The sequence below is a fragment of the Vombatus ursinus genome, unplaced genomic scaffold, assembly GCF_900497805.2.
Source record: "Vombatus ursinus unplaced genomic scaffold, bare-nosed wombat genome assembly UNPS02014807.1, whole genome shotgun sequence".
In the NCBI taxonomy this organism is placed as follows: Eukaryota; Metazoa; Chordata; class Mammalia; order Diprotodontia; family Vombatidae; genus Vombatus; species Vombatus ursinus.
Window position 1 is genome coordinate 59,389,937 of NW_020954585.1, and position 11,575 is coordinate 59,401,511.

Below are 11,575 nucleotides of genomic sequence, written 5' to 3' on the forward strand. Positions count from 1 at the left end.
ATTCATGTGGTATTATTCCTATTTAACAGGTGAGGAAATCAAGGTCCTTAATTTCCTTAATTCCTAATTTCCTTAATTTCCTAAATTCCCTTAAATGGGAATAATATTACCTGCCTTATTTACCTTACAGGATCGGATGAGATATTAGATGGAAAAGTGCTTTGAAAAAATCAAAAGCACTCTTCAAATGTATGTTATTATTACTGTCTGCATAGTTGTTGGAAAAAAAACAATTTTTTAAAATTGTTTTTTTCCCAATTACATGTTAAAATAATTTTTTGCATAAAAAAGTTTTGACTTTCAAATTCTATCCCTCTCTTTCCCCTCTCTGAGGCAGTAAAACAGTCCAATATAGGTTATATATGTGCAACCATGTAAAATATTTCCAGATTAGTCATTTTATATAAGAAGACTTGAAAAAAAGAAAAAGAGAAAGAAAGAGAAAAGTAACATGCTTCAGTCTGTATTCAGACAGTATCAGTTCTTTCTCTGGAGGTGAATAGCACATTTCATCTTGAATCCTATGGGATTGTCTTGGATCATTGTATTGCCGAGAATAGCTAGATCATTCACAGTTCTTCATCATACGATATTGCTATTACTGTGTATAAATTCTCTTCACTTTGTATCAGTTCATGCAAGTCTTTCCAGGTTTTTCTGAAATCATCTTGCTTGTTATTTCTTATGGCGCATAGTTACTGCTTTTAGCACAATAATATTCAATCATAATCATATACCACAGCTTGTTCAGCCATTCCCCAATTGATGGGCATCTCTCAATTTCTAATTCTTAGCCACCACAAAAAGAGTTGCTATAAATATTGGGGAAAAAAACAATTCTTTATTGGCTTTTCAGAAATTATGATTATCCATATTGCCAATAGGTAAAGTCAAAAGTACCCCAAACTGACCATATCATATGACAAGAAAACCACTCAAGTGATTGTGAAACTTTATTTTAGTTAGACTCTAGCTAGCAAGCTTTTTGTTTTTGCCTTTTTGGTGAGGCAGTTGGGGTTAAGTGACTTGCCCAGTGTCACACAACTAGTAAGTGTCATGTGTCTGAGGCCAGATTTGAACTCGGGTCGTCCTAACTCCAAGGCTGGAGCTCTATCCACTGCACCACCTAGCTGCCCCTAGCAAGCTTTTTCTAAGGTACAGTCGTAATTACAGCAAATATAACTTCTGTGATGCTGAATAGCTTAGTTACTCCTCAGATTTTGGTGAGTGCTCCAGAACACTGCTCCTCAGAGTCACCAAGGTATCAGGCCACTGATAAGATGTTGTCCTAGAAGAAAATCTTAAGAAAGACCCACCTGTTGGCAAGGTATCACCTGATGACAAATATTATTACGCTTGCTTCTGTACAGTGGCAGATCTTTAAGTTCAGTGTAAATGAGGAAAGGCCCAATTTTTAAAAATTTATATATTTATATAAATTTATATATTTGTTTTTAGTTTTCAACATTCACTTCCATAAGCTTTTGAGTTCTAAATTTTTTCTCCCTCTCTCCCCTCTACTGTCCCCAAGACAGCGTGCAATCTGATATAGGCTGTACATATACATTCATATTAAATATATCTTTACATCAGTCATATTGTAAAGAAGAATTAGAACCAATGGGAGGAGCCAAGAGAAAGAAGAAACAAAATAAAACAAAATTTTTTAAAAAGAGAGCAAATAGTATGCTTCCATCTGCATTCAGACTTCATAGTTTTTTGAGGTTTTTTTGCTTTTTAGATGAGGCAGTCGGGGTTAAGTGACTTGCCCAAGGTCACACAGCTAGTAAGTGTCAAGTGTCTGAGGCTGGATTTGAACTCAGGTCCTCCTGACTCTAAGGCTCTGGAGCTCTGTCCACTGTGCCAACTAGCTGCCCGAGACTCCATAATTCTTTTCTTTGGATGTGGACAGCATTTTCTATCATGAGTCTTTTGGAGTTGTCTTAGATCCTCGCATTGCTGAGAAAAGCCAAGTCTATGACAGTTAGTCATCACACATTGTGGCTGTTACTCTGTACAATGTTCTTCTGGTTCTGCTCACTTCACTCAGCATTAATTCATACAAGTCTTTACAGGTTTTTCTGAAGTCTGCCTGTTCATCATTTCTTATAGCACAATAGTATTCCATTACATTCATGCACCACAACTTGTTCAGCCATTCTCCAATTGATGGGCATCCCCTCAATTTCCAATTCTTAGTCACCACAAAAAGAGCTGCTATAAATATTTTTGTGCATGTGGGTCCTTTTCCTCTTTGTATGATCTCTTTGGGATACAGCCCTAGAAGTGCTATTGCTGGGTCAAAGGGTATGCATAGTTTTTTAGCCCTTTGGGCGTAGTTCCAAATTTCTCTCCAGAACGACTGGATCCATTCACAATTCCACCAACAGAAAGGCCCATTTTTTTTTAAAAAGTACGTTTTATTGAAATCCTTTATCTTTTCATCATAGTCATTTTTCATTCCACATTTCCCTGCCCAGCCGGGGGCTTCATCAAGCATCCCCTGTGTAAAGAAAAACAATTAAGCAAGATTTGTGTTTGACAATGTAAACAATACCAATTGTCCCAAAAGTCTTAGGGCAGCTTTAAGCTTTAATAAGGTAAAACAGCAATAAGACTTTTGGGACACCTTGTTCTAATAGTTTCCCACCTCTTTATTTGAGGGAAAAAAATGTGTTTTGTTGTCTCTTCTCTGGGACTGGCTTTTTTTCCCCTGTTACTCAAAGTTTAGCTTCCTCTTAGTGATCTCATTTCCATTGTTGTAGTCATTGTGTATATTGTTCTCTTGGTGGTTCTCATTTCACTTTGTAGCATGGTACAGTGGAAGACTGGATTTGGAATCAGAAGACTTGAGTTCACATCCTACCTTTGTCACTTTTATATCCTTGGACAAATCTCTTCTTCATCTGTAAAACAAAGGGATTGGACTAGATGGTTTCTAAGGTCCCTTCTGGTTATAAGTCTATGGTCCTGTGATCATTTCATACAGATCTTCCCATATTTCTTTAAATCCCTAGTATTCAGCATTTTTTCCTGCATAATAATCCTTGACATTAAAAAAAATAAAACACACACAAATATTTTACTGGGTGCGATGGTACATCCCCTGTGATCCCAGTTACCGGGGAGGCTGAGGCTCGTGGATCTCTTGAGCTCAGGAGTTAGGAGCGATAGTGGATATACGCTTCTCAATGGGCTGTCCACTCTAGGTTCAGCATCAGTAAAGAGAGCTGCTGTTGCTGTGTATCAGGCCACCAGATTGCCTCTGGGGGGTAAACTAGCCCTTGTCAGAAACAGTCAAAGCTCCCATGCCAGTCACTAGTTGTATCAGTCTCCTGAGTAGCCCCTGAACTTTCAGCCTGGGTAAGAGAGGGAGACCCAGTCTTTAAGAAAAATTGTTTTTGACTTTCACTGATCAATAGGCACCTGCTTTGTTTCTAGTTCTTTGCTATCACAAGGAATGCTGCTGAGTATTTTCATATATATGTTGAGCCTTTTCCTTGTTTCTTTGACTTTTTTGTGATATATGCTCAGGGGTGAGATTGCTGGGTTAAAGGTATAGGCAATTTAGTCACTTTTCCTGCATAAATTACAGATCATTTGACCACCGTAGAATTCACCAATAATGTGCCTATCTCCCTATAGCCCATCAAAAATGGACTGTTGGCATATTTTTTCATCTTTGCCATTTTTCTCATTAGTTATTTGGAACATGTTTTCGTGTGGTCATTTGTAATTTGTGAATAATATTTTGAGAACTATTCGTATTCTTTGGCACTTCATCAAGGAGTGACTCTTGGTATATTAGTGTCAATTCCTTATACGTTTTGTATATCAGACTTTGGAATCAGATATTTTCCCATTCTGTTTCTGTCTGCATTGAGTATTTCTGCAAAAGATTATTAAGTTTATGCAGTTATTATGCAGATAACTTATCTTTTACTTTTTGTGTTTATATATGCCTCGTTTGGTTGAGAATTCTCCCCTTAAACTATGCCCAAAGGACTATAAAACTGTGCATATCCTTTGATCCAGCAATACCACTACTAGGTCTATATCCCAAAGATATAAAAAAGAGGGAAAAGGATCTATTTGTACAAAAAGATTTATAGCAACTCTTTTTGTAGTTGCTAAGAATTGGAAATCAAGAGGATGTCCAACAACTGAGGAATGACTAAACAAGCTGTGATTTATGACTCTGATGGAATATTATTGCACTATAAGAAATGACAAGCAGGATGATTTCAGAAAAACCTGGAAAGATTTACATAAATTGATGCAAAGTGAAGTGAACAGAACCAGGAGAATGTTGTACACAGTAACGTATTATTGTACAATGAAGAACTGTGAATGACTTAGCTATTCTCAGCAATACGATGATCCAAGACAATTCCAAAGGACTAATGATGAAATATGCTATTCGCCTCCTGAGAAAGAACCGATATCTTTTGAATACAGATTGAAACATGCTATTTTCTTTCATTCTTTTTCTTTTATTCAAGTCTTCTTGTACATAATGACTAATATGGAAATATTTTACATCATTGTGTATGTTTAACCTGTGTCTGATTGTGTACCATCTTAGGGAAGGGAGAGGGAAAGGAGGGAGGGATAGAATTTAGAACTCAAAATTTAAAAAAAATGTTAAAAAATTGTTCTAACATGTAATTGGGGGAAAAATAAAATATATTTTAAAAAATTTTCACTTTAACCTTAATTTTGAATTTGTCTTGTTCTTTTCAATTTTTTTCTGATGTGACTCTTTTAGATCCAGTTCATGTATCCATTTAGAGCTTATTGTGGTAAATGGTGTAAGGTGCTGATTCTAGTTTTCCTGGTAGTTATTTGACAAAGGGTTCCTCCCCCCTGTAATTTATTTACTTGGGTTAATCAGATACCGGTTTACTGTTTTCAATTACTTCTGTTTCTTGCCAACATCTGTTCCACTGATCTCTTTTTCTGTACCAATACCAAATAGTTCTGATGGCTACTGCTTTATTTCCCTTGAGATTCTAGACTTTTTATTCTTCCAAATGAAGTTCATTACTTTGTAACCTATGGTAATTTAGTTTAGCACAAAATATGTAAATTAATTTAGGGAGTATTGTCATTTTTATTATATTAGTATGGTCCCACCTTGTGCAGTAAATTTCTCTTCAATTATTTGACAATCTTTATATCTTTTAAAAAATTCTGTAATTGTATTTATTCTAAATTTTGTATGTACCTTGATAGATAAACATCCACATATATTAAGAACTTTACAGTTATTTTGAATGGAATTTCTCTTATTATTTTGTTAGTACTTTAAAGAAATGCTGATGATCTTCCTGGATTTATTTTGTGTCTTGTAGCCTTGCTGTAATTATTAATTGTATGAATTTCTTTGCTGATTCTCTGGGGTATTCTATACCATTGTCTTATCTATAGAGGTAATTTTGCATCCTCTTTGCCAGTGTTTATTCCCATGATTCTGTTATCTTGTCTGATGATTGTAGCTAGCATTGCTAGAACTATGGGAAGCTGACAAAAACAATGGGAAGGAAGAGCATAGGAGCCCAATTTGTACTTCATGATGGTTTAACTTGCAGCCAGAGTCAGTGGGTTCTCTGAGTAGGGAAGTGGAAGACAAAGGCAATTTTCCCTTCATTCTGTCATCGCCATATGAAATGAGATTATTATGTTTTTGCTCTGTCATGTGTACTAGAATAATGGGGTCAGGAATTTATTCTAGGACAGTCTGTCAGAAGGAGGGCTAGATCCTGCTGCTAACCCAGAGTCACTTGACTCTGAAATATTCTCTGGCACAGACAATGGTAGCAGGAAAAAAAAAAAAAAAAACCAGTAGACTAGAAGTCAATAGATCTAAATCCTAGTTCAGCTTCTGTCTTTAGAAGTTGTTTGACCTTGGACAGATCACTTAATTAATTTGTGCCTCAGTTTCTTTACCTGTAAAATCAAGGTAATAATACTTGGCCAGGTGTGTTGGCACATGCCTGGCATCCCTGCTACTGGGAAGAGGCAGAGGCTGGTAGATCATTTGAGCTCTGAGCTGCATTAGACCTAAAGACCCTGGGAGCAGAGGGTGCTACCCAGCTGCCCAGTTTGGAAAAATGGCAGGTTAAAACTTCTGTGTTGATCAAGGCCCACAAATATCTGTCGTGCTTCCAGCCTAGGCAACATAGGGTAAAGCAGTTCTCAAAAAAAGGAAGTCTAATGTACTATAAAAAATACCTGGTTGAGGGGTAGCTAGGTGGCACAGTGGATAGAGCTCCAGCCCTGGAGTCAAGAGGACCTGAGTTCAAATCCAGCCTTAGACACATAACACTCACTAGCTGTGTGACCCTGGGCAAATCACTTAACCCCAATTGCCTCACCAAAAAAAAAGAAAAGAAAAGAAAAGAAAAATACCTGGTTTGATTAAGTCTGTTAAAGCCAAAAGCATAAAATTGGAAGAAGGAAGCGACTTTCCTTCTTGGCCTCAGTAGGTCTGGGTTTGGCTTCTGGTTGTCCGGGTGATGAAGAGCAGGGCCTTTTATAAGTAGCACATTCCTCATACTAACTGTTTACTTATTCTTCCTAGGCAACTTGTGGTACCGACAGGGAATCACCCCCAGCTACCCACAAGGATCCAGCTGGGACCACGTCTCTAATAATGTCCGCAAAGTTTCTGTTGGCCCACTGGACCAGGTCAGCATATGTTTTCCCTGATGTAAGGTCATTAAAAGCCCTTCAGTTAGACACTTGTTCCTGGGGTGTGTTAGAGAAAGCTAAAACCTGAACCCAGAGGATTTGAATCTCTTTTGAATGTTGGAGACCTCTCTACTGCTTTATCTCAGCACCCAGGATATGCCCTCTGAGCCTGTCATGGTTTCCTTTATTTCTAGTTGAGCTATGCCCCTTCCTTCTGTCTTTTTTTACTCTGCTTAAAGCACCCCTCAGGATATTTCACTCTTGCCTTGGCTTTTCCAATATAGCTGCTGGTCTCAGTGGAATAGGACAGTCAAGGATTTTATTCTCTCTTCCATTTCAGGTCTGGGTCATTGCCAATAAGGTTCAAGGAAGCCACAGCCTGAGCTGCGGGACTGTGTGTCACAGAACAGGAGTGCAACCCCGGGAGCCGAAAGGGCAAGGATGGGATTATGGCATTGGGGTGAGTGTGGAACCCTTCTTTTGGGGTTAAGATGGTAGAGCATGCAGCAATGTCCCTGCAGAGAATGAAAGGCAAAGCGGCTCCCACCATCTTGGTCAGCCGCAGGATGTCCACTTACGTTGGCAGACATAGTACATTTAGGAGCAGCTGGGTGGCGCAGTGGATAGAGTACTGGCACTGGAGTCAGGAGGACCTGAGTTCAAATTGGGCCTCAGATATATAACACTCACTAGCTGTGTGACTCTGGTCAAGTCACTTAACCCCAACTGCCTCACAAAAAAAATAAAAAACAAAACCAGACATAGTACATTTGTATACAATTCTGTAGAGTTCCACCACTTGGAATTAGTGTATGTTTGGCTTCTTCAGCCACTTGAGGGCAAAGCTTTGTGTCTGATAACATATTTTCCCCAAGCACCTGGCAGAGATTCAAAAACCGAGTTATCCTCTAAAATGTTTACTCACCGTACTTACCTGGTGAAGAAGGGAGGGGGTGGAGGACATTCTGGTTGCCAGGTGCCACCTTCCCAGCTGAAACCTTGACAAAACTGAGAGACAGATGGGGGGATGGGAGAGTATCTTTCTGAAGACACCTCTTAGAAATTGGAACTTGAGAACCAGGTGTGTGGGACCCTTCCCCTTCTCCCCACCCTAAGACATGTGGGTGGCAACTTTCCAGTAAGACCATAAAGACCCCTGTCCACACCTATTCCCCCCAGTCTTAAAATCTGGTGAGTTTAGGGTCATGTGTGGCATGGCCAGCTGCAGTAATCCTTCCCATTTAATCATTTGCCTCTATACCTTCTGTTAGTCACGAGGAAGATGCCAGAATTCCTGGTGTGGAGTAGGAGGACGTGAAGAGTGAAGAGCCCTTCCCTTCTTTTCAAGAGAACATGAAATTGTTTTATAGTTGTCCCAGTTGTAATTTTGCCTGTGGACAAACCATCTCATTTCCACATGTCCCTTGCTTTAAGCCCGATCACTGTATGTAGTTCTCAAGAATATGTGGTCATCTGGGCTCAGAAATCCCTGTTATTTCATGTTACTTTATGTTTTTTCAGGTGAACTCAGGTAGTTAGCCTAAAGAAGAAAAGCCCAAGCCTATCACGAAGTTTTACTTTTGGATTAGTTGTTATTTTCTGTTTACAGAGGTCCCAAAAAGAGAAGTAGATTTCAATTACAGCAGAAGGTACTTGGGCCAAAAAAATCGCTGGGACGCTAAAGTACTCCAGTGGGCTATAGAGGATGAGCGTGAAGTCATTAAGAAGATCAGGAACTAGAGGTCCACCTTTCCTTTTCTGAAGGCAGTGGGCTGCTCAGCACTTTCTCGCTCTAGAATCCTTAAGTGCTAGGGTAATTTTTTAGGAAAAGGAAAGAGCGTAATACATTACCTAATCAGTACTTGGCAAAAGGCAGTTGAAGATGACATTTATGAAAATAAGAAAAAAAGTCCACATTCTAAATTTTAATTCTTTATTGATGCATTTTGTTTTGATGCATTATTCACTTTCCAGTAAAGATCATCACATTGTAATTGTCCCATAAAAAATAGATAAACATTGTAAGTAAAAATAGTTTTGAAAGACTTAAGAACTCAACTAGAGAGAATTGATGATGGAACAGTCAGTCTATTCACCTCCTGACAGGGGTAATAGACTCAAATGAGAAGGAGACATACATTTTTGGACATGGACAATACATGGATTGATTGGTTTTAGGTTATTTTGGTGAATATTACAAAGAGTTTTATTTCTCTTTTTTTTAATTGGTGAAAGATGGAGAATATCATCATATTGCCCAAGAAAAGAAAAAAGTGTCATTGAGGCATTTAAAAGAATGCACAAAAGAAAATAGAACAAAGTTCAGAGGAAACACAAATAGGATAACTGAAAGCAACATAAAGAATTTACTATACTTTTTAAAAAGCAAGCTGTACATAATTAATAGAGACTTGCAGATTCCTGTATAATATTTTTTCTGTTCTCTCTGGAAATTCTCAGTTTTTAATTTTGATGGTTAACTGCAGAATAATTTCCTTAAAAAGCTAAGTAACACCACATAATATAGTGATTTTGACTGACAGTTCATACAACTTTCAAGTTTTAGTTTTTCATTCCTTATTAGAAAGGAAATATGTTTTAATCCTACTCATACGGAACCTATATTAGCCAATTATTCAGTAAAAAAAAGTATTTGTTAAACACCTGCTGGGTATCAAACACTGTGCTGGCCTCTGGGGGCACAGGTACAACCGATGACACATTCCCTGCTCACAGTGAGCTTAGAGTGTGATGGAGACAGAGAGCACATATGTAAATATATAAAGTGAATCAATACAGATATATACAAAGTAGTTGGAGCACAGTAGTTTGGGAGGGAGGGCACTAGTGTTTGAGGAGAATGCAGAAAAGACTTCCTGCAGAAGCTGGTGCTTGAGTTACTGAGTCTTAAAGGAAGAGAGGAGATCTGAGATGGAGGGAGGCTTGTCAGCCGTGGAGCATGGCTAGTAAAAAGGCAGGGAGCTGGGACATAGAGAGGGAGCGTGTAAGGGGCAGAAAAAAGGAAAGCTTGCTGGATTGCAGCATGTGGTAGAGGAAATAATGTCCAGTGAGGCTGGAAATAGAGGCTGGAGCAAGGTTGTGTAGGATTTTAAAAGCTAAACAGAGGGGTTGGTTTTTACTCTACAGGCAAAAGATAGCCACTGGAGTTGACTAAATAGAGGAATAATGTAGTTAGATCTATGTTTCCGGAAAATGACTTCAGCAGGTTGGATTGGAGTGATGAGAGACTTGAGTCAGGAAGAACAAATAAGTGACTGTTGCAATAATCTAGACAAAGGGGTGATGAGGACCTGAATCAAAGTGGTAACCGTGTGCATGGAGAGAAGGGGTAGGAAGTGAAAGATGTGAATGTAGAGACAGCAAGATTTGGCAGCTGATTGGATATGGGTGAGGAAGAGAAAGGAACACTGGATAATGCTAAGAAATTCTGTAGTACTTTTGCCAAAAATAAGGAAGTCTGGAAGAGGGAATTTAGGTTTAGGGGATAAAGTTCTTAGACTTGAGTCTAAAACTGTTGAGCTTCAGGTTTCTTTAGAAGGTCTAGGGAGGCAATTGGTAATCCAGGAGAGAAGTTCAGAGGAGAGACTGGGGCTGGATATGTAGATCTACAAGTCATCTGCATAGAAGCGATAGTTAAACTCACGGAACCCAATTAGGATACTGAGAGAGTATAGAGGGAGAAGAGAAGAGGGCCTAGGACAGAGGTTTGGGAACACTCACAATTATGGGGCATGGTGGATAATGAGCCAGTAAAGAAGATTGAGGTGGAGCAGTTATGAAGGCAGGAGGACCCAGAGAGACAGAGACAGAGAGAGAGTAAGTAGTGTCATGAGAACCCAGAGAAGAGTATCCAGAGGAGAGGTTGGTCAACAGGGTCAAGCGCAGCAGATAGATGTAGAAGAAGTACACCTTAGAAAAGACTGCAGTTTGACAATGAAGAGATTGTTGGTAGCTTTGAAGAGAGCAATTTCAGCTGAGGTACATGATTTATGGTGCCTTATTGTGGTGTCTTAATTTATCTTATTGTGATCACTGTGTATAGTGATTTTGCTTCTACTTTTTTCATTCTGCATAAGTTTGTACATCTTCCCAAGTTTCTCTCAGTTCATTCCTTATGTCATTCCTTATGACACAGTGATACTCCTTTACATTCATTTACCATATTTTGTTCAACTATACCCCTTTCATTGGACACATGATTTGTTTCTAGCTTTTTGCTATTAAAAAATTATGTTTCTATGAATCTGTGGGTATATATAGAACCTTTGTTTCTGTCTTTGGCCTCTTAGAGGCATATCAAAGGAAGTAGATACCCTCTGATGTATGGAGATATGTATCTGGGAATGGGATCATACACAGGTCAAAGAAGAACTTCTCTCACATTGTTTTCCACCATAGTCAGACCAATTATCACAATTCCATGAACAATAGATGAGTGTGCTTGGCTTCCCACAGCCCTTTCATCATTGACATTTTCCATCTTTGTCAGTTTGATAAATGTGAGTGAGGTGATATTGGAGATTTGTTTTAATTTGCCTTTATTTTATTGTTCAGATTTGGAGCATTTTTTCCTATGGTTTTTCAATTGCTTGCAGTCCTTTTGAAAACTGTTTACATCTTTTTTCCATCTAATGGAAAATGACTATCTCTTAGGGATTCTTGTTAATTCCTTACATATTTTAGATCTCAGATTTTTTTCAGAAATGTTCAGAATTTCCCCACTAATATATCTTGTCTTTCTATTCTAACAGCATCAAATTTTTTTATTCTAAATTTAACAATCATCCCCCTAAAATTTTTCTATACATGGTAGAACAGGAAAAAAGATACATGAATCTCTGATACTTGCTTTTAAAAGTCT

At 38.4% G+C, this 11,575-nt stretch overlaps 1 protein-coding gene across 6 annotated transcripts in view; it reads left to right on the top strand.

The window, feature by feature from the left end:
• Positions 1–11,575, top strand: part of LOC114051966 (tectonin beta-propeller repeat-containing protein 1-like) — a 73,781-nt gene that overhangs the window by 58,656 nt on the left and 3,550 nt on the right. For all 6 annotated transcript variants that reach the window (XM_027874379.1, XM_027874381.1, XM_027874378.1 and 3 more), the window contains 2 exons: positions 6,584–6,690; positions 7,034–7,153. In XM_027874379.1, coding sequence (XP_027730180.1) covers positions 6,584–6,690; positions 7,034–7,153 — 227 coding nt within the window. The remainder of the gene's footprint in view (positions 1–6,583; positions 6,691–7,033; positions 7,154–11,575) is intronic.